The 24,442-nt window shown below is 42.7% G+C and overlaps 2 protein-coding genes across 2 annotated transcripts in view; both read right to left on the bottom strand.

Annotated features, from left to right (window-relative positions):
* The window catches only part of LOC142183175 (uncharacterized), a 43,246-nt gene extending 28,478 nt beyond the window's left edge, over positions 1-14,768 (bottom strand). The window contains exons 1-2 of the mRNA XM_075258115.1: positions 14,710-14,768; positions 31-158 (exon numbers count right to left, since the gene is read on the bottom strand). Of these exons, the coding sequence (XP_075114216.1) occupies positions 31-144 (114 nt within the window). The 5' untranslated portion in view covers positions 145-158; positions 14,710-14,768. The remainder of the gene's footprint in view (positions 1-30; positions 159-14,709) is intronic.
* A 7,283-nt stretch (positions 14,769-22,051) lies between these two features.
* LOC142182941 (uncharacterized) overlaps positions 22,052-24,442 on the bottom strand; it is a 42,741-nt gene continuing 40,350 nt past the window's right edge. The window contains exon 10 of the mRNA XM_075257761.1: positions 22,052-23,380. Coding sequence (XP_075113862.1) covers positions 22,401-23,380 — 980 coding nt within the window. The 3' untranslated portion in view covers positions 22,052-22,400. The remainder of the gene's footprint in view (positions 23,381-24,442) is intronic.

Here is a 24,442-nt window from a genome sequence, read left to right as displayed (position 1 = left end):
TGGTCACTGTGGCATCTGAAGCACCCTCACCTCTCCTGTCAGCAGGTATATAATCTCCAAAGTCAGGTTTAGTATCAGATCAGTGGTACTCTTCTTTTCACTCTTCCTCTGTGAATCCATCTGACGACCCAAGGAGTATTTCATCTTAACCCCAAAGGCTGCAGGATCAGAAAAAGAACAAGACTGAACCACAACATATCTTACTGACCTCAAGATGCTGCCATGCCAGCTATCTCAAAAACACATAAAAGGCATTGTTTGTATTTTTAACCCCTTCCTGCCACGGGCATTTTCCGATTTTCGTGTTTGACTCCCCACCTTCCAAACTCCATAACTTTTTTATTTCTCTGGTTCCAGAGCCATATGACGTCTTAAAGGGATTCTACCATTAAACTACCTTTTTTTCTAATTACCACATCAGAATAGCCTTCAGAAAGGCTATTCGTCTCCTACCTTTAGACGTGGTCTCCGCCACGCCATTCCATACAAATACCAGTTTTAACCGGTATGTAAATGAGCTCTCCGCAGCAATGAGGGCGGGCCCCAGCGCTGAAAGGCCGATGAGTGCATCCCCATTGCTGCCCGGAGCTCTTTCCTGCGCCGCCTCCTTCATCTGCAGCAACTCCGCCTCTTCTGGCTTCTCTTGCTCTTGTAGTTCTATACAGGAGCATAGAGAGGCCACCTCAAAAATGGCCGCCGGCTCCTGTATTGAACTGCAAGAGTGGCTACCCAAAAATGGCCACCGGCCATTTTTGGGTAGCCGCTCTTGCAGTTCGATACAGGAGCCGGCGGCCATTTTGGGGTAGCCGCTCTCGCAGTTCAATACAGGAGCTGGCCAGCGGCCATTTTGGGGTAGCCGCTCTTGCAGTTCAATACAGGAGCCGGCCGGCGGCCATTTTGGGGTAGCCGCTCTAGCAGTTCAATACAGGAGCTGGCCAGCGGCCATTTTGGAGTGGCCTCTCTATGCTCCTGTATAGAACTACAAGAGCAAGAGAAGCCAGAAGAGTTGCTGCAGGAGAAGGAGGCGGCGCAGGAAAGAGCTCTTGGGCAGCAATGTGGATGCGCTCATCGGTGTTTCAGTGCTGGGGCCCGCCCTCATTGCTGCGGAGAGCTCATTTGCATACCGGTTAAAACCTATATTTCTACGGAACGGTGCGGCGGAGAACACGTCTAAAGGTAGGAAACGAATAGCCTTTCTTAAGGATATTCCGACGTGTTCATTAGAAAAAAAGGTGGTTTAATGGTAGAATCCCTTTAATGTTTGCAGGACAAATTTTTCCTCATGATGCCGCCATTAATTATTCTGTATAATGTACTAGGAAGCTGGAAAAAAATTCAGAATGGGGTGGATTTGAAGAAAAAGAACATCTGTGCAACTTTCTTACAGGCTTCGTTTTTACGGCGTTCACTCTGCAGAAAAAATAACATGTCCCCTGTATTCTATGTTTCGGTATGATTCCGGGGATACCAAATTTATAAGGTTTCATTTACATTTTAATCCCTTAACAAAAATTCAAAACCATGCCAACATTTTTTTTTTTCTAAAAGTCGCCATATTCTGACCCGTAACTTTTTTATACTTCCATGTATGGGGATGTATGGGCGTCTTTTTTGCGGGACCAGGTTTACTTTGTAGTTATATCATTTTGGGGAATTGCTATTGCTTTGATCACTTTCTATTAAAATTTTTATCAAAAGAAAAAACAGTGGTTTGGCACTTTTGATTTTTAGATAGATTTGCAGAGCGGGCGATTTCGGACACAGGGATATCTAATGTGTATGTGTTTCACTGTATTTAAGTACTTTTATATGCGTTCTAAGAAAGGGGGGCGATTTGAACTTTTAATGCATATATATATATATATATATATATATATATATATATATATATATATTTTTCTGCATTTATTAGACCCTCTAAGGCCATGATGGCGAACCTATGGCACGTGTGCCAGAGGTAGCACTTAGAGCCCTCTCTGTGGGCATCCATCTGTGGGGCAGATTGTACTGTGTGAGAGCAACTGTGGGGCAGATTGTACTATGTGGGGGTCATTGGTCATTGTGGGGCAGATTGTACTGTGTGGGGGTCATTGTGGGTCAGATTGTACTGTGTGGGGTCCCTTCTCTATTTTTATCACAGCATGTGTTTCATAGCAGACTAATGACATTATTACAGACCATCCATAATTGTGGATCTGCACAATATTAAAGTCAAATTGCCGTGCTGGCACTTTGTGTTAAATTAGTGGGTTTGGGGTTGCAGTTTGGGCACTTGGTCTGTAAAAGGTTTGCCATCACTGCTCTAGGGGGCATTGAACCCCAGGGGGTCTCATCACTAATGCAGCAGTAGTTTAGGAGAGTAATCTCCAAATAAGTATGCAGACGCACATAAAAGAAGCTGCTAAGCTTCTCCTAAACTTCTGCTACACTGACGCTTAATTTACTTCTTTGATTCTTCTTGCATGGCAATCCGGGTCTGATGAAGGTCTAATATAGACCGAAAAACGTTTTACTCTATTTTATTGGATTGCATATTTACGTAATAAAGCTCCAATTTTTTTGAACAACAAAAGAATTCCGGTTGATTTTGAGTGCCTGATATATCTTTCTACAAATCTCTGCTTGATGTCATTCCTTGTTTATTCCCGGTATATTAAAAATCAGTCTATGGTCACGTGATGGACCGTCCATGGTCACAGCACAGTATCTGAGCTCTGTCCTATAGCGCACTGTGCATCTGTGTGTCCATCACATGACCATGGACTTCGTCTACAGGTAAACAAAGGAAAACAGTAAGCAGGGATTTAGAAAACGGAATTGATAACAGAAAATATACTGGTATAACTGCTTAATATACAAAGAATAACATTATTTGCTGAAACCGGACAACTCTTTTGACAAAACCCAGGCCATTACGGCAGCCAGAGGCAGGCAGGCCAGCCTCCTGTATAATAATAATACACAGACAGGACACCACAGTCTGCTCCTCCTGTATAATAATAATAATAATAGACAGACAGGACACCACAGTCTGCTCCTCCTGTATAATAATAATACACAGACAGGACACCACAGCCTGCTCCTCCTGTATAATAATAATAATAATAATAATAATAATACACAGACAGGACACCACACTCTGCTCCTCCTGTATAATAATAATACACAGACAGGACACCACAGTCTGCTCCTCCTGTATAATAATAATAATAATAATACACAGACAGGACACCGCAGTCTGCTCCTCCTGTATAATAATAATACACAGACAGGTCACCACAGTCTGCTCCTCCTGTATAATAATAATACACAGACAGGACACCACAGTCTGCTCCTCCTGTATAATAATAATAATAATAATAATAATAATAATAATAATAATAATAATACACAGACAGGACACCACAGTCTGCTCCTCCTGTATAATAAGAATAATACACAGACAGGACACCACACTCTGCTCCTCCTGTATAATAATAATAATAATAATACACAGACAGGACACCGCAGTCTGCTCCTCCTGTATAATAATAATAATACACAGACAAGACACCACAGTCTGCTCCTCCTGTATAATAATACACAGACAGGACACCACAGTCTGCTCCTCCTGTATAATAATAATAATACACAGACAGGACACCGCAGTCTGCTCCTCCTGTATAATAATAATAATACACAGACAGGACACCGCAGTCTGCTCCTCCTGTATAATAATAATACAAAGACAGGTCACCACAGTCTGCTCCTCCTGTATAATAATAATACACAGACAGGACACCACAGTCTGCTCCTCCTGTATAATAATACACAGACAGGACACCACAGTCTGCTCCTCCTGTATAATAATACACAGACAGGACACCACAGTCTGCTCCTCCTGAATAATAATAATAATAATAATACACAGACAGGACACCACAGTCTGCTCCTCCTGTATAATAATAATACACAGACAAGACACCACAGCCTGCTCCTCCTGTATAATAATAATAATACACAGACAGGACACCACAGTCTGCTCCTCCTGTATAATAATAATACACAGACAGGACACCACAGTCTGCTCCTCCTGTATAATAATAATAATACACAGACAGGACACCACAGTCTGCTCCTCCTGTATAATAATAATAATACACAGACAGGACACCACAGTCTGCTCCTCCTGTATAATAATAATACACAGACAGGACACCACAGTCTGCTCCTCCTGTATAATAATAATACACAGACAGGACACCACAGTCTGCTCCTCCTGTATAATAATACACAGACAGGACACCACAGTCTGCTCCTCCTGTATAATAATAATAATACACAGACAGGACACCACAGTCTGCTCCTCCTGTATAATAATACACAGACAGGACACCACAGTCTGCTCCTCCTGTATAATAATAATAATACACAGACAGGACACCACAGTCTGCTCCTCCTGTATAATAATACACAGACAGGACACCACAGTCTGCTCCTCCTGTATAATAATAATAATACACAGACAGGACACCACAGTCTGCTCCTCCTGTATAATAATAATACACAGACAGGACACCACACTCTGCTCCTCCTGTATAATAATACACAGACAGGACACCACAGTCTGCTCCTCCTGTATAATAATAATACACAGACAGGACACCACAGTCTGCTCCTCCTGTATAATAATAATAATACACAGACAGGACACCACAGTCTGCTCCTCCTGTATAATAATAATACACAGACAGGACACCACAGTCTGCTCCTCCTGTATAATAATAATACACAGACAGGACACCACAGTCTGCTCCTCCTGTATAATAATAATAATACACAGACAGGACACCACACTCTGCTCCTCCTGTATAATAATAATAAACAGACAGGACACCACAGTCTGCTCCTCCTGTATAATAATAATACACAGACAGGACACCACAGTCTGCTCCTCCTGTATAATAATAATAATACACAGACAGGACACCACAGTCTGCTCCTCCTGTATAATAATAATAAACAGACAGGACACCACACTCTGCTCCTCCTGTATAATAATAATACACAGACAGGACACCACAGTCTGCTCCTCCTGTATAATAATAATAATAATACACAGACAGGACACCGCAGTCTGCTCCTCCTGTATAATAATAATAATACACAGACAGGACACCACACTCTGCTCCTCCTGTATAATAATAATAATACACAGACAGGACACCACAGTCTGCTCCTCCAGTATAATAATAATAATACACAGACAGGACACCACAGTCTGCTCCTCCTGTATAATAATACACAGACAGGACACCGCAGTCTGCTCCTCCTGTATAATAATAATACACAGACAGGACACCACAGTCTGCTCCTCCTGTATAATAATAATACACAGACAGGACACCACAGTCTGCTCCTCCTGTATAATAATAATACACAGACAGGACACCACACTCTGCTCCTCCTGTATAATAATACACAGACAGGACACCACAGTCTGCTCCTCCTGTATAATAATAATAATACACAGACAGGACACCACAGTCTGCTCCTCCTGTATAATAATACTAATACACAGACAGGACACCACAGTTTGCTCCTCCTGTATAATAATAATAATACACAGACAGGACACCGCAGTCTGCTCCTCCTGTATAATAATAATACACAGACAGGACACCACAGTCTGCTCCTCCTGTATAATAATACACAGACAGGACACCACAGTCTGCTCCTCCTGTATAATAATAATACACAGACAGGACACCACACTCTGCTCCTCCTGTATAATAATAATACACAGACAGGACACCACAGTCTGCTCCTCCTGTATAATAATAATACACAGACAGGACACCACACTCTGCTCCTCCTGTATAATAATAATACACAGACAGGACACCACAGTCTGCTCCTCCTGTATAATAATAATAATACACAGACAGGACACCACAGTCTGCTCCTCCTGTATAATAATAATAATACACAGACAGGACACCGCAGTCTGCTCCTCCTGTATAATAATAATAATAATACACAGACAGGACACCACAGTCTGCTCCTCCTGTATAATAATACACAGACAGGACACCGCAGTCTGCTCCTCCTGTATAATAATAATACACAGACAGGACACCACAGTCTGCTCCTCCTGTATAATAATAATACACAGACAGGACACCACAGTCTGCTCCTCCTGTATAATAATACACAGACAGGACACCGCAGTCTGCTCCTCCTGTATAATAATAATAATAATACACAGACAGGACACCGCAGTCTGCTCCTCCTGTATAATAATAATACACAGACAGGTCACCACAGTCTGCTCCTCCTGTATAATAATAATACACAGACAGGACACCACAGTCTGCTCCTCCTGTATAATAATAATACACTGACAGGACACCACAGTCTGCTCCTCCTGTATAATAATAATACACAGACAGGACACCGCAGTCTGCTCCTCCTGTATAATAATAATACACAGACAGGACACCGCAGTCTGCTCCTCCTGTATAATAATAATAAACAGACAGGACACCACAGTCTGCTCCTCCTGTATAATAATAATACACAGACAGGACACCACAGTCTGCTCCTCCTGTATAATACTATACAGACAGGACACCACAGTCTGCTCCTCCTGTATAATAATAATAATACACAGACAGGACACCACAGTCTGCTCCTCCTGTATAATAATACACAGACAGGACACCACAGTCTGCTCCTCCTGTATAATAATAATAATAATAATAATAATACACAGACAGGACACCACAGTCTGCTCCTCCTGTATAATAAGAATAATACACAGACAGGACACCACAGTCTGCTCCTCCTGTATAATAATAATAATACACAGACAGGACACCACAGTCTGCTCCTCCTGTATAATAATAATAATACACAGACAGGACACCGCAGTCTGCTCCTCCTGTATAATAATAATAATACACAGACAGGACACCGCAGTCTGCTCCTCCTGTATAATAATAATACACAGACAGGTCACCACAGTCTGCTCCTCCTGTATAATAATAATACACAGACAGGACACCACAGTCTGCTCCTCCTGTATAATAATACACAGACAGGACACCACAGTCTGCTCCTCCTGTATAATAATACACAGACAGGACACCACAGTCTGCTCCTCCTGAATAATAATAATAATAATAATAATAATAATAATAATAATAATAATACACAGACAGGACACCACAGTCTGCTCCTCCTGTATAATAATAATACACAGACAAGACACCACAGCCTGCTCCTCCTGTATAATAATAATACACAGACAGGACACCGCAGTCTGCTCCTCCTGTATAATAATAATAATACACAGACAGGACACCACAGTCTGCTCCTCCTGTATAATAATAATACACAGACAGGACACCACAGTCTGCTCCTCCTGTATAATAATAATAATACACAGACAGGACACCACAGTCTGCTCCTCCTGTATAATAATAATAATACACAGACAGGACACCACAGTCTGCTCCTCCTGTATAATAATAATACACAGACAGGACACCACAGTCTGCTCCTCCTGTATAATAATAATACACAGACAGGACACCACAGTCTGCTCCTCCTGTATAATAATAATACACAGACAGGACACCACAGTCTGCTCCTCCTGTATAATAATACACAGACAGGACACCACAGTCTGCTCCTCCTGTATAATAATAATAATACACAGACAGGACACCACAGTCTGCTCCTCCTGTATAATAATACACAGACAGGACACCACAGTCTGCTCCTCCTGTATAATAATACACAGACAGGACACCACAGTCTGCTCCTCCTGTATAATAATAATAATACACAGACAGGACACCACAGTCTGCTCCTCCTGTATAATAATACACAGACAGGACACCACAGTCTGCTCCTCCTGTATAATAATAATAATACACAGACAGGACACCACAGTCTGCTCCTCCTGTATAATAATAATACACAGACAGGACACCACACTCTGCTCCTCCTGTATAATAATACACAGACAGGACACCACAGTCTGCTCCTCCTGTATAATAATAATACACAGACAGGACACCACAGTCTGCTCCTCCTGTATAATAATAATAATACACAGACAGGACACCACAGTCTGCTCCTCCTGTATAATAATAATAATACACAGACAGGACACCACAGTCTGCTCCTCCTGTATAATAATAATAATATACAGACAGGACACCACAGTCTGCTCCTCCTGTATAATAATAATAATACACAGACAGGACACCACACTCTGCTCCTCCTGTATAATAATACACAGACAGGACACCACACTCTGCTCCTCCTGTATAATAATAATACACAGACAGGACACCACAGTCTGCTCCTCCTGTATAATAATAATAATAATAATAATACACAGACAGGACACCGCAGTCTGCTCCTCCTGTATAATAATAATAATACACAGACAGGACACCACACTCTGCTCCTCCTGTATAATAATAATAATACACAGACAGGACACCACAGTCTGCTCCTCCAGTATAATAATAATAATACACAGACAGGACACCACAGTCTGCTCCTCCTGTATAATAATACACAGACAGGACACCGCAGTCTGCTCCTCCTGTATAATAATAATACACAGACAGGACACCACAGTCTGCTCCTCCTGTATAATAATAATACACAGACAGGACACCACAGTCTGCTCCTCCTGTATAATAATAATACACAGACAGGACACCACACTCTGCTCCTCCTGTATAATAATACACAGACAGGACACCACAGTCTGCTCCTCCTGTATAATAATAATAATACACAGACAGGACACCACAGTCTGCTCCTCCTGTATAATAATACTAATACACAGACAGGACACCACAGTCTGCTCCTCCTGTATAATAATAATAATACACAGACAGGACACCGCAGTCTGCTCCTCCTGTATAATAATAATACACAGACAGGACACCACAGTCTGCTCCTCCTGTATAATAATACACAGACAGGACACCACAGTCTGCTCCTCCTGTATAATAATAATACACAGACAGGACACCACACTCTGCTCCTCCTGTATAATAATAATACACAGACAGGACACCACAGTCTGCTCCTCCTGTATAATAATAATACACAGACAGGACACCACACTCTGCTCCTCCTGTATAATAATAATACACAGACAGGACACCACAGTCTGCTCCTCCTGTATAATAATAATAATACACAGACAGGACACCACAGTCTGCTCCTCCTGTATAATAATAATAATACACAGACAGGACACCGCATTCTGCTCCTCCTGTATAATAATAATAATAATACACAGACAGGACACCACAGTCTGCTCCTCCTGTATAATAATACACAGACAGGACACCGCAGTCTGCTCCTCCTGTATAATAATAATACACAGACAGGACACCACAGTCTGCTCCTCCTGTATAATAATAATACACAGACAGGACACCACAGTCTGCTCCTCCTGTATAATAATAATACACAGACAGGACACCACAGTCTGCTCCTCCTGTATAATAATAATAATACACAGACAGGACACCACAGTCTGCTCCTCCTGTATAATAATAATACACAGACAGGACACCACAGTCTGCTCCTCCTGTATAATAATAATACACAGACAGGACACCACAGTCTGCTCCTCCTGTATAATAATAATACACAGACAGGACACCACAGTCTGCTCCTCCTGTATAATAATAATAATACACAGACAGGACACCACACTCTGCTCCTCCTGTATAATAATAATACACAGACAGGACACCACACTCTGCTCCTCCTGTATAATAATACACAGACAGGACACCACAGTCTGCTCCTCCTGTATAATAATAATAATACACAGACAGGACACCACAGTCTGCTCCTCCTGTATAATAAGAATAATACACAGACAGGACACCACAGTCTGCTCCTCCTGTATAATAATAATAATACACAGACAGGACACCGCAGTCTGCTCCTCCTGTATAATAATAATAATAATAATAATACACAGACAGGACACCACAGTCTGCTCCTCCTGTATAATAATACACAGACAGGACACCGCAGTCTGCTCCTCCTGTATAATAATAATACACAGACAGGACACCACACTCTGCTCCTCCTGTATAATAATAATACACAGACAGGACACCACAGTCTGCTCCTCCTGTATAATAATAATACACAGACAGGACACCACACTCTGCTCCTCCTGTATAATAATAATACACAGACAGGACACCACAGTCTGCTCCTCCTGTATAATAATAATACACAGACAGGACACCACAGTCTGCTCCTCCTGTATAATAATACACAGACAGGACACCACAGTCTGCTCCTCCTGTATAATAATACACAGACAGGACACCACAGTCTGCTCCTCCTGTATAATAATAATAATACACAGACAGGACACCGCAGTCTGCTCCTCCTGTATAATAATACACAGACAGGACACCACAGTCTGCTCCTCCTGTATAATAATAATAATACACAGACAGGACACCGCAGTCTGCTCCTCCTGTATAATAATAATACACAGACAGGACACCACAGTCTGCTCCTCCTGTATAATAATAATACACAGACAGGACACCACAGTCTGCTCCTCCTGTATAATAATACACAGACAGGACACCACAGTCTGCTCCTCCTGTATAATAATAATACACAGACAGGACACCACAGTCTGCTCCTCCTGTATAATAATAATACACAGACAGGACACCACAGTCTGCTCCTCCTGTATAATAATAATAATACACAGACAGGACACCGCAGTCTGCTCCTCCTGTATAATAATAATAATACACAGACAGGACACCACAGTCTGCTCCTCCTGTATAATAATAATAAACAGACAGGACACCACAGTCTGCTCCTCCTGTATAATAATAATACACAGACAGGACACCACAGTCTGCTCCTCCTGTATAATAATACACAGACAGGACACCACAGTCTGCTCCTCCTGTATAATAATAATACACAGACAGGACACCGCAGTCTGCTCCTCCTGTATAATAATAATAATACACAGACAGGACACCACAGTCTGCTCCTCCTGTATAATAATAATAAACAGACAGGACACCACAGTCTGCTCCTCCTGTATAATAATACACAGACAGGACACCACAGTCTGCTCCTCCTGTATAATAATAATACACAGACAGGACACCACAGTCTGCTCCTCCTGTATAATAATAATACACAGACAGGACACCACAGTCTGCTCCTCCTGTATAATAATAATAATACACAGACAGGACACCACAGTCTGCTCCTCCTGTATAATAATAATAAACAGACAGGACACCACAGTCTGCTCCTCCTGTATAATAATAATACACAGACAGGACACCACAGTCTGCTCCTCCTGTATAATAATACACAGACAGGACACCACACTCTGCTCCTCCTGTATAATAATACACAGACAGGACACCACAGTCTGCTCCTCCTGTATAATAATAATAATACACAGACAGGACACCGCAGTCTGCTCCTCCTGTATAATAAGAATAATACACAGACAGGACACCACAGTCTGCTCCTCCTGTATAATAATAATAATACACAGACAGGACACCACACTCTGCTCCTCCTGTATAATAATACACAGACAGGACACCACAGTCTGCTCCTCCTGTATAATAATAATAATACACAGACAGGACACCGCAGTCTGCTCCTCCTGTATAATAAGAATAATACACAGACAGGACACCGCAGTCTGCTCCTCCTGTATAATAATAATACACAGACAGGACACCACAGTCTGCTCCTCCTGTATAATAATAATACACAGATAGGACACCACACTCTGCTCCTCCTGTATAATAATAATACACAGACAGGACACCACACTCTGCTCCTCCTGTATAATAATACACAGACAGGACACCACAGTCTGCTCCTCCTGTATAATAATAATAATACACAGACAGGTCACCACAGTCTGCTCCTCCTGTATAATAATAATAATACACAGACAGGACACCGCAGTCTGCTCCTCCTGTATAATAATACACAGACAGGACACCACAGTCTGCTCCTCCTGTATAATAATAATAATACACAGACAGGACACCGCAGTCTGCTCCTCCTGTATAATAATACACAGACAGGACACCGCAGTCTGCTCCTCCTGTATAATAAGAATAATACACAGACAGGACACCGCAGTCTGCTCCTCCTGTATAATAATAATACACAGACAGGACACCGCAGTCTGCTCCTCCTGTATAATAATAATACACAGACAGGACACCACACTCTGCTCCTCCTGTATAATAATAATACACAGACAGGACACCACACTCTGCTCCTCCTGTATAATAATACACAGACAGGACACCACAGTCTGCTCCTCCTGTATAATAATAATAATACACAGACAGGTCACCACAGTCTGCTCCTCCTGTATAATAATAATAATACACAGACAGGACACCGCAGTCTGCTCCTCCTGTATAATAATACACAGACAGGACACCACAGTCTGCTCCTCCTGTATAATAATAATAATACACAGACAGGACACCGCAGTCTGCTCCTCCTGTATAATAATACACAGACAGGACACCACAGTCTGCTCCTCCTGTATAATAATAATACACAGACAAGACACCACAGTCTGCTCCTCCTGTATAATAATAATACACAGACAGGACACCACACTCTGCTCCTCCTGTATAATAATACACAGACAGGACACCACAGTCTGCTCCTCCTGTATAATAATAATACACAGACAGGACACCACAGTCTGCTCCTCCTGTATAATAATAATAATACACAGACAGGACACCACAGTCTGCTCCTCCTGTATAATAATAATAATACACAGACAGGACACCGCAGTCTGCTCCTCCTGTATAATAATACACAGACAGGACACCACAGTCTGCTCCTCCTGTATAATAATAATACACAGACAAGACACCACAGTCTGCTCCTCCTGTATAATAATAATACACAGACAGGACACCACAGTCTGCTCCTCCTGTATAATAATACACAGACAGGACACCACAGTCTGCTCCTCCTGTATAATAATAATACACAGACAGGACACCGCAGTCTGCTCCTCCTGTATAATAATAATACACAGACAGGACACCACACTCTGCTCCTCCTGTATAATAATAATAATACACAGACAGGACACCACAGTCTGCTCCTCCTGTATAATAATAATAATACACAGACAGGACACCGCAGTCTGCTCCTCCTGTATAATAATAATACACAGACAGGACACCACAGTCTGCTCCTCCTGTATAATAATACACAGACAGGACACCACAGTCTGCTCCTCCTGTATAATAATAATAATACACAGACAGGACACCACAGTCTGCTCCTCCTGTATAATAATAATACACAGACAGGACACCACACTCTGCTCCTCCTGTATAATAATACACAGACAGGACACCACAGTCTGCTCCTCCTGTATAATAATAATACACAGACAGGACACCACAGTCTGCTCCTCCTGTATAATAATAATACACAGACAGGACACCACAGTCTGCTCCTCCTGTATAATAATAATAATACACAGACAGGACACCACAGTCTGCTCCTCCTGTATAATAATAATAATACACAGACAGGACACCGCAGTCTGCTCCTCCTGTATAATAATAATAATACACAGACAGGACACCACAGTCTGCTCCTCCTGTATAATAATAATAATACACAGACAGGACACCACAGTCTGCTCCTCCTGTATAATAATAATAATATACAGACAGGACACCACAGTCTGCTCCTCCTGTATAATAATAATAATACACAGACAGGACACCACAGTCTGCTCCTCCTGTATAATAATAATAATACACAGACAGGACACCGCAGTCTGCTCCTCCTGTATAATAATACACAGACAGGACACCACAGTCTGCTCCTCCTGTATAATAATAATACACAGACAAGACACCACAGTCTGCTCCTCCTGTATAATAATAATACACAGACAGGACACCACAGTCTGCTCCTCCTGTATAATAATACACAGACAGGACACCACAGTCTGCTCCTCCTGTATAATAATAATACACAGACAGGACACCGCAGTCTGCTCCTCCTGTATAATAATAATACACAGACAGGACACCACACTCTGCTCCTCCTGTATAATAATAATAATACACAGACAGGACACCACAGTCTGCTCCTCCTGTATAATAATAATAATACACAGACAGGACACCGCAGTCTGCTCCTCCTGTATAATAATAATACACAGACAGGACACCACAGTCTGCTCCTCCTGTATAATAATACACAGACAGGACACCACAGTCTGCTCCTCCTGTATAATAATAATAATACACAGACAGGACACCACAGTCTGCTCCTCCTGTATAATAATAATACACAGACAGGACACCACACTCTGCTCCTCCTGTATAATAATACACAGACAGGACACCACAGTCTGCTCCTCCTGTATAATAATAATACACAGACAGGACACCACAGTCTGCTCCTCCTGTATAATAATAATACACAGACAGGACACCACAGTCTGCTCCTCCTGTATAATAATAATAATACACAGACAGGACACCACAGTCTGCTCCTCCTGTATAATAATAATAATACACAGACAGGACACCGCAGTCTGCTCCTCCTGTATAATAATAATACACAGACAAGACACCGCAGTCTGCTCCTCCTGTACATTACCGTTGTCAGGCTGATCAGTAGCTGGTGTAGAATGGGTTATGGTTGTGACTAGAGTGCTGTTGCTCCTGGTAGGTATGATGTCACAGGAAGGGGCGTGGCCTCTCAGAGGAGGGCGGAGTTTCGGCCATCACTGCTCTGTGCTGTGTAGAGGAAGCCGGAGCCGAGCACATGGAGCTGGAGAACAGAAAGCAGAGAGGATTGTAGCGTGGTAATGGAGGCTGGAAGGGGAGAGACAGGTTTGTTTTACATGAGACGGCACGTTGGAGGAGGCTGAGGGGAGAGAGTGATGTAGTTACATGGGACTGCACGTTGGAGGAGGCTGAGGGGAGAGAGTGATGTAGTTACATGGGACTGCACGTTGGAGGAGGCTGAGGGGAGCGAGTGATGTAGTTACATGGGACTGCACGTTGGAGGAGGCTGAGGGGAGCGAGTGATGTAGTTACATGGGACTGCACGTTGGAGGAGGCTGAGGGGAGCGAGTGATGTAGTTACATGGGACTGCACGTTGGAGGAGGCTGAGGGGAGCGAGTGATGTAGTTACATGGGACTGCACGTTGGAGGAGGCTGAGGGGAGCGAGTGATGTAGTTACATGGGACTGCACGTTGGAGGAGGCTGAGGGGAGCGAGCGATGTAGTTACATGGGACTGCACGTTGGAGGAGGCTGAGGGGAGCGAGCGATGTAGTTACATGGGACTGCACGTTGGAGGAGGCTGAGGGGAGCGAGCGATGTAGTTACATGGGACTGCACGTTGGAGGAGGCTGAGGGGAGCGAGCGATGTAGTTACATGGGACTGCACGTTGGAGGAGGCTGAGGGGAGCGAGCGATGTAGTTACATGGGACTGCACGTTGGAGGAGGCTGAGGGGAGCGAGCGATGTAGTTACATGGGACTGCACGTTGGAGGAGGCTGAGGGGAGCGAGCGATGTAGTTACATGGGACTGCACGTTGGAGGAGGCTGAGGGGAGCGAGCGATGTAGTTACATGGGACTGCACGTTGGAGGAGGCTGAGGGGAGCGAGCGATGTAGTTACATGGGACTGCACGTTGGAGGAGGCTGAGGGGAGCGAGCGATGTAGTTACATGGGACTGCACGTTGGAGGAGGCTGAGGGGAGCGAGCGATGTAGTTACATGGGACTGCACGTTGGAGGAGGCTGAGGGGAGCGAGCGATGTAGTTACATGGGACTGCACGTTGGAGGAGGCTGAGGGGAGCGAGCGATGTAGTTACATGGGACTGCACGTTGGAGGAGGCTGAGGGGAGCGAGCGATGTAGTTACATGGGACTGCACGTTGGAGGAGGCTGAGGGGAGCGAGCGATGTAGTTACATGGGACTGCACGTTGGAGGAGGCTGAGGGGAGCGAGCGATGTAGTTACATGGGACTGCACGTTGGAGGAGGCTGAGGGGAGCGAGCGATGTAGTTACATGGGACTGCACGTTGGAGGAGGCTGAGGGGAGCGAGCGATGTAGTTACATGGGACTGCACGTTGGAGGAGGCTGAGGGGAGCGAGCGATGTAGTTACATGGGACTGCACGTTGGAGGAGGCTGAGGGGAGCGAGCGATGTAGTTACATGGGACTGCACGTTGGAGGAGGCTGAGGGGAGCGAGCGATGTAGTTACATGGGACTGCACGTTGGAGGAGGCTGAGGGGAGCGAGCGATGTAGTTACATGGGACTGCACGTTGGAGGAGGCTGAGGGGAGCGAGCGATGTAGTTACATGGGACTGCACGTTGGAGGAGGCTGAGGGGAGCGAGCGATGTAGTTACATGGGACTGCACGTTGGAGGAGGCTGAGGGGAGCGAGCGATGTAGTTACATGGGACTGCACGTTGGAGGAGGCTGAGGGGAGCGAGCGATGTAGTTACATGGGACTGCACGTTGGAGGAGGCTGAGGGAAGGTGTGATTTACAGTGTTGGCCAAAAGTATTGGCACCCCTGCAATTCTGTCAGATAATACTCGTTTCTTCCAGAAAATGATTGCAATCACAAATTCTTTGGTATTAATATCGTCATTTAAATTGTCTTCAATGGAAAACCACAAAAAGAATTGTCAAAAAACCAAATTGGATATAATTCCACAGCAAACATAAAAAGAGGGTACGTCACCTTTAGGGAAACGCAATACGAGCTCTTGATGCATTGGTACCATACCCCGGCCCTCCTCCATGCTTTGAACCCTGCACTTCCTATGTTGTGCTAGCGCTGTAATGCCACTGTGGGCACTCTGTATCATTTTTTTAATACGTCAGAATAGTCTTAAGAAAGGCTATTCTTCTCCTACCTTTCTTTGTTTTCTCCATGCCGCCGTTCGCTTGAAATCCCGGTTTTTGTCGGTATGCAAATGAGCTCTCTCGCAGCACTGGGGGCGGGCCCCAGCGCTCAAACAATACCGGGATTTCAAGTGAACGGCGGCATGGAGAAGACAACGAAAGGTAGGAGAAGAATAGCCTTTGTTTAGGCTATTCCGACGTGTTAACGAGAAAAAAAAAAGTGTTTGAATGATCAGATCCCTTTAATACACAAATTTCCATTTCAACTACGAAGAGAAGACTTCTATAGTTTCCCCATGGTCGGACTATTAAAGAATTATCTTATATGCAGGTTTGACAACTCGAGTATCCATCACAAAAGAACTCGCAAGATTACAAAAAAAAAAAGAAAAAATTTTACATGACAAACATTTGTAAAGCGCTTTTCTCATGGAGATGCAAAGCATAGGAAGCATTATGGAGTAGGGGAGTTAGTGGCTGTGTCGGGGGAATGCCCTGGGGTAGATGCCACCGGTTTCTTGGAAAGATGTGTTGCGAACTCAGAGAATACAAAAACAGGCACACTGCGATGCCGTATATATACGTGCATACATAATCCATGAGTTAACACGATTTTCCGTGTCCACCGGTTTAGCCTTATGAAAGTATTTGCACATACCGCTAAGATGGATGATATGATCTTAACGTTTCATAGTTGGGGGGGGGGGCTACCTAAGCAAGCTGTTAGAACTGGCTTCATATCTTGTGAACAGTCTGTGTCTGCTATAGGACATGAGAAACTTAGGAACATTCCAACTTTTTGGTACACAGATAAGAGCAGCTTGCTTCATGGTTGATAATCTGCTACGTGCAGAACATCTTCTAGAATGGAGACTATAGAACAAAAGAGAGTATACAGACCAAGATGGCTGAAGAACCAATATCTCTACACAGATATTTTTCCCCTCACCGGCTGCCATACAGGCTCATCCCCAACATCAACAAAGATCAGTGGTTGCACAGGGAGTTTTCAAAATTATCAATATCATTTTGGTATGAAACTTACTCAATTACGGGGAGAACATACAAACTCCATGTAGATTTTGCCCTTGGTCGGATTCAAACCCAGGGCTCCAGTGCTGAAAGGCCTCTGTGCTTCCCTTTCTCTGGTAGATTATGCAGGTTTTGTAAGTTCTCAATTAGATTAAAAGATGGTTCTTCAGTTTGTGACACCAACTGTCAAACATGGAGGAAGACGCCCTGAGGATCTTCTGCGGAATCCAGCCACTCGTACAAGGTGACTAGCACACTGTATGCCTATTAATGATCCAAAACATACTCCTAGGTTATGTCAGGGCTACTGAAGAACACAAGAAGAAACCGGTAGGCTTCAAAGAATGGAGGGGCCTGCATAGTCTTCAGATATAAACCCTATTGAGCTTTATTAGGATGAACTGAACCAAAGGCAGAAAGCAAAGCAACCTACAAAAATAGCATATTTGTGGGCCCAGACAACAACTTATTTATTAATGAATGGGGTAGGCCATCCTTTTTGTACGGCAAGATGAGATGCTTGGAGTGCTGAACAATAAATGTAAGACTGACGACCCCTATCCTAAAGTCATATACCACAAACCATAACATAGAAGTGCTGCCACAAGGCGCTTCTGGACACGTGTGTTTACTGCTAGTTCCCAGGAGGCACCTGTACTTTCCCAATAGAAGCAATGACAGTTCATGTACAGCCCCCAATTAGTGGTAAATTACGGTGACCTTATGGTGTTCACACACTATGTATCTTGATGCAGCTTTATTCTTAGGCCAATGATACTTTTACTTTAATGTAAAGCTGCATTTACATGGTGCGTTTTTATACAAAAAAAAAAATCTGCCTGTTTTGTTTTTTTTATATTAAAAACACACCATTATACAGAATAATTTCCTGTAGTTGCTCCTTCACACATTATAACGTCCCATAGCAGCCCCTACAAATGGTATGTCCTATAGCGGGCTCTGCACACGGTATTATGTCCCATAGCGGCTTCTGCACACGGTATTATGTCCCATAGCGGCTTCTGCACACGGTATTATGTCCCATAGCGGCTTCTGCACACGGTATTATGTCGCAAGCGGCCCCTGCACACCGTGTTATGAACCATAGCGGCACCTGCACATGGGGTTATGTTCATAGAGGCTCCTGCACAGTGTTATGTCGCATAGCGTCCCATACACACAGTATCCTATTAATATTATAAATGTTAAAGTTTGTGTGTTTGGATGTTTGCATGTTCAGATGTTTGTTCCTCAATCACGGAAAAACCGCTCGACCGATTTGGTTGAAATTTTCCACAAACATAGTTAATATACCCGATTAAACAATAGGCTATTTTTCGTCACAATAGCGCACATACGTTTGTGCTAGGACCCCCACAAAACCCAAACTCACACCACCATCTCTGCAATCTCACACACTTTGTACCATAGCAAGCCACAAAATTCATATTGCCCTCTGTAGCCTCGCCCCTAACCCCACACAATCACATATACATATACTTTACCACTTTGCCCCTCATCTTAACGATACTCCAGGAGGCGCTCTTTAATGCTCCGGAGCAGCCATGTTTGCCGACCCCCACCGCTCTGACAATCCGTGACACTGCCCACCCATGTCAATACCCCTAGGAGGTCTAATAAATGCAAAAAAAAAGTTTAAAAAAAGTAAAAAAATAAATAAAAAGGATTAAAAATTCAAATCACCCCCCTTTCCCTAGAACACACATAAAAGTAGTTAAAAACTGTGAAACACATACAGTCCTATGAAAAAGTTTGGGCACCGCTATTAATCTTAATCATTTTTTGTTCTAAATATTTTGGTGTTTGCAACAGCCATTTCAGTTTGATATATCTAATAACTGATGGACACAGTAATATTTCAGGATTGAAATGAGGTTTATTGTACTAACAGAAAATGTGCAATATGCATTAAACCAAAATTTGACCGGTGCAAAAGTATGGGCACCTCAACAGAAAAGTGACATTAATATTTAGTAGATCCTCCTTTTGCAAAGATAACAGCCTCTAGTCGCTTCCTGTAGCTTTTAATCAGTTCCTGGATAAAGGTATTTTGGACAAACAATTCAAGTTCAGTTAAGTTAGATGGTCGCCGAGCATGGACAGCCCGCTTCAAATCATCCCACAGATGTTCAATGATATTCAGGTCTGGGGACTGGGATGGCCATTCCAGAACATTGTAATTGTTCCTCTGCATGAATGCCTGAGGATTTGGAGCGGTGTTTTGGATCATTGTCTTGCTGAAATATCCATCCCCGGCGTAACTTCAACTTCGTCACTGATTCTTGAACATTATTCTCAAGAATCTGCTGATACTGAGTGGAATCCATGCGACCCTCAACTTTAACAAGATTCCCGATGCCGGCATTGGCCACACAGCCCCAAAGCATGATGGAACCTCCACCAAATTTTACAGTGGGTAGCATGTGTTTTTCTTGGAATGCTGTTTCTTTTTGGACGCCATGCATAACGCCTTTTTTATAACCAAACAACTCAATTTTTGTTTCCAAAATGAAGCTGCCTTGTCCAAATGTGCTTTTTCATACCTCAGGCAACTCTATTTGTGGCGTACGTGCAGAAACGGCTTCTTTCTCATCACTCTCCCTTACAGCTTCTAGTTGTGCAAAGTGCGCTGTATAGTTGACCGATGCACAGTGACACCATCTGCAGCAAGATGATGCTGCAGCTCTTTGGAGGTGGTCTGTGGATTGTCCTTGACTCTTCTCACCATTCTTCTTCTCTGCCTTTCTGATATTTTTCTTGGCCTGCCACATCTGGGCTTAACAAGAACTGTCCCTGTGGTCTTCCATTTCCTTACTATGTTCCTCACAGTGGAAACTGACAGGTTAAATCTCTGAGACAACTTTTTGTATCCTTCCCCTGAACAACTATGTTGAACAATCTTTGTTTTCAGATCATTTGAGAGTTGTTTTGAGTAGCCCATGATGCCACTCTTCAGAGGAGATTCAAATAGGAGATCAACTTGCAATTGGCCACCTTAAATACCTTTTCTTATGATTGGATACATCTGGCTATGAAGTTCAAAGCTCACTGAGGTTACAAAACCAATTTTGTGCTTCAGTAAGTCAGTAAAAAGTAGTTAGGGGAATTCAAAAAATGATTAAGATTAATAGGGGTGCCCAAACTTTTTCATAGGACTGTACATGTTAGCTATCCCCATGTCTGAAATCGCCCGCTCTACAAAGCTATACAAATATTTTTCCTGTTCGGTAAACGCCGTAGCGGGAAAAATGGTCAAAAGTGCCAAACCGCCGTTTTTTCACTGTTTTGATTCTGATAAAAATTTGAATAAAAAGTGATCAAAGCAAAAAAATTTCCCGAAAATGGTAGAACTACAAAGTACACCCGGTCCCGCAAAAAAAGACGCCATATACATCCCCGTACACGCACGTATAAAAAAGTTACGGCTGTCGGAATATGGCGACTTTTCAAAAAATAATTTAACACTTTCGGATTTTTTTTTTAAGGGGTCAAAATGTAAATAAAACCATATAAATTTGGTATCCCCGGAATCGTAACGAAACACAGAATACAGGGGACATGTCATTTTGGTTGCACAGTGAACGCCGTAAAACCAAAGCCCGTAAGAAAGTCGCAGAAATGCATTTTTTCTTCAAATCCACCCCATTCTGAATTTTTTTCCAGCTTCCCAGTACATTATATAGAATAAATAATGGTGGCATCATGAATAAAAATCTGTCCTGCAAAAATTAAGACCTCATATGGCTCTGGGAGCGGAGAAATAAAAAAAGTTATGGGGTTTAGAAGGAGGGGAGTCAAAAACGAAAATCAAAAAATGCCATCGGCGGGAAAGGGTTAACTTCAAATACTTCTGTCCCAAAGTCACTATGTACAGTTTATACCAACACCGTATATATAGCAGCTGAAATACAAATTAACTTCAACACAAAAGTCTCACGTATTCTCTGAATTATAGCAAAACAAGATAAAGTTACATTTCATATCCCATCCCTTATACACACTACGAAAACCTTACCCGCGCCTGTATATACCCACTTCTACAATCACCGCAGACGAAGTCGCGGGTACCAGCTAGTTGTCTCATAGCGGCCCCTCCACACCGTATTATGTACCATAGTGGTTCCCAACCCCTGAGCTAGAGGTAATCACTTTGAAGAGTGAAAATTTTACCTGTTATCCATAACATAGGACATAAGCAATCCATTATTATTATTATTCATCTTGTTCATTTCTTCTATGGTTTTATTGCAAACCACATTAATGACATTCAATGTGTACATATCAATACAAACTGGAAAATCTCATGTGCTGTGAAACCTTTCACCAATATCTTTACAACTGCGTTCGAGCATTTATTGGAAAGTGAACATTAACACTGCTTCAGTATTGTGTGTTGTTTCTTATGTATAACAAGGGCCGACAAGGTAAAATATTCCCCACAATCTAAACATGAAAAGAGTTTCTCTTCTGAGTGAGTTTTCTGATGGTCAATGAGATGTGATTTAACAGCAAAATATTTTCCACACTGTAAACATGAATATGGCTTCTCTCCTGTATGAGTTCTCTCATGTCTAACAAGATCTGCTTTCTGACTGAAACATTTGCTACAATCGGGACTTGAAAACAGATTCTCTCTTGAGTGAATAGTCTGATGTTTCAAAAGATAGGCCTTCTGGGTAAAACATTTTTCACATTCAAGACATGAAAATGGCTTATCTCCTGTGTGATTTTTCTGATGTTCAACAAGGTTTGATTTCCGGGTGAAACATTTCCCACATTCTGAACATGAATATGGCTTCTCTCCTGTGTGAATTCTCCGATGGTCAGCAAGACTTGATTTATAGGTAAATCTTTTACCACACTCCAAACATGAAAATGGCTTCTCTCCAGTGTGAATTCTCTGATGGTCACTAAGACTAGATTTCTGGGTAAAACATTTGCCACATTCAGTGCATGAAAATGGCTTCTCTCCTCTGTGATTTTTCTGATGTTGGACAAGATGTGATTTTTGAATAAAACATTTCCCACATTCTGAACACAGAAATGGTCTCTCGTTTTTGTGAATTCGTTTATGTCTACATAGACTACATTTAGTCTTAAAATTCTTCCCACATTCAGAACATGTAAAAACTTTAACCCCTTCAGGGACAGTATCCAGTTGATCATTCAGTGGTCGACCAAATGAAGATTCTCTGTGGTCGGAGAAATGAATAGACAAGTCTCTGTTGTGAAGAACTGAGTTTAACATTGAAGTAATGGAGCGTTCATCGGAATGACCTTGTGAGGTATCATTATACTCTGCTTTATAATCTGGAGCTAACATGACATGTTCTTCCAAATTTCTGGCATCTGTCAAAGAAGAAAAAGAAAATATGATTGTGTTCATTCAAGATGGTAGCACTATAGCAGTGACTACTCATTGCTGCTAATACTACTGCTAATCATCCCAATGATAGTCATAATCTGAGTGTAAAAGTGGCAGAAGTCAACAAAAGTAAAAAAAAAAAAAAGTGCAAAGATATTTATGGTTTAGCCGAGGCTTTACAATGCAATGGTTAATTGTCAGCACAGCCACATGAGAAGGCACCAGTAATCACCACCACTGTGGAAATCCCTCAGCAGATCAGTAAAGTGTTGCCTTAACATCGAAGTAAGATGTAGTACTGTAATGAGTTTACGTCTAAAAGTCACACTTACTAAATTAAAGCGGAAAAGTGATATCTTAGGCAGGGTTCACACTAACGTTAGATTCCATTATGAAGGTGTCCGTTTAAAAGAAAAAAAAACTAACACCTATCATAACAGACAGTAAGGGCTCGTTCACATCTGCGCCCGGGACTCTGTTCTGCAGGTTTCCATTTCCTGCACAAAACAGGGCAGGAGACTGAAACCTGCAGTCATTTTTCAAACCCATTCATTCCGATGCCTCCAACAGGGAACCCCTTTCCTCCAAAACCCCATAGATGCTGCTGTCAATTTTGACTGCATCATCTAAAGAGTTAAATTCCCATGATCGGTATTTTAACAATCCTGAGAGTTAGGAGCAAATGTCCTTAAGTGAATGGGGGAGCCGCTTCATTGTTCTGCGGAGGCAGACGTAGAAGGTCAGCAGCAGTGGAATTGGTGACCGATGTAGAACCCCTACTAATCCTAAGTATAAAGGGGCTCTAAGTGCTGCTACCCTTTCACTGGTTTTCCGAGCACAGCTGTGCAGGGGAAGTGTAGCAGGTCCCATTTACACGAATAGGAGCAACTCTGCGCACACTTTATAAGAAGAAGTTATGCTAAATTGACACAGCAGCCTATATATATATATATTTTTTGTAGATTGTGAGTCCCAATAGAGCTCACAATGTAATTTTTTTTCTCCCTATCAGTATGGAATACCCCTTTAACATGGATTGTGGGTTC

This window comes from Leptodactylus fuscus, chromosome 10 (genome assembly GCF_031893055.1).
Source record: "Leptodactylus fuscus isolate aLepFus1 chromosome 10, aLepFus1.hap2, whole genome shotgun sequence".
NCBI lineage: Eukaryota > Metazoa > Chordata > Amphibia > Anura > Leptodactylidae > Leptodactylus > Leptodactylus fuscus.
This window is presented reverse-complemented; position numbering and strand designations above follow the sequence as displayed.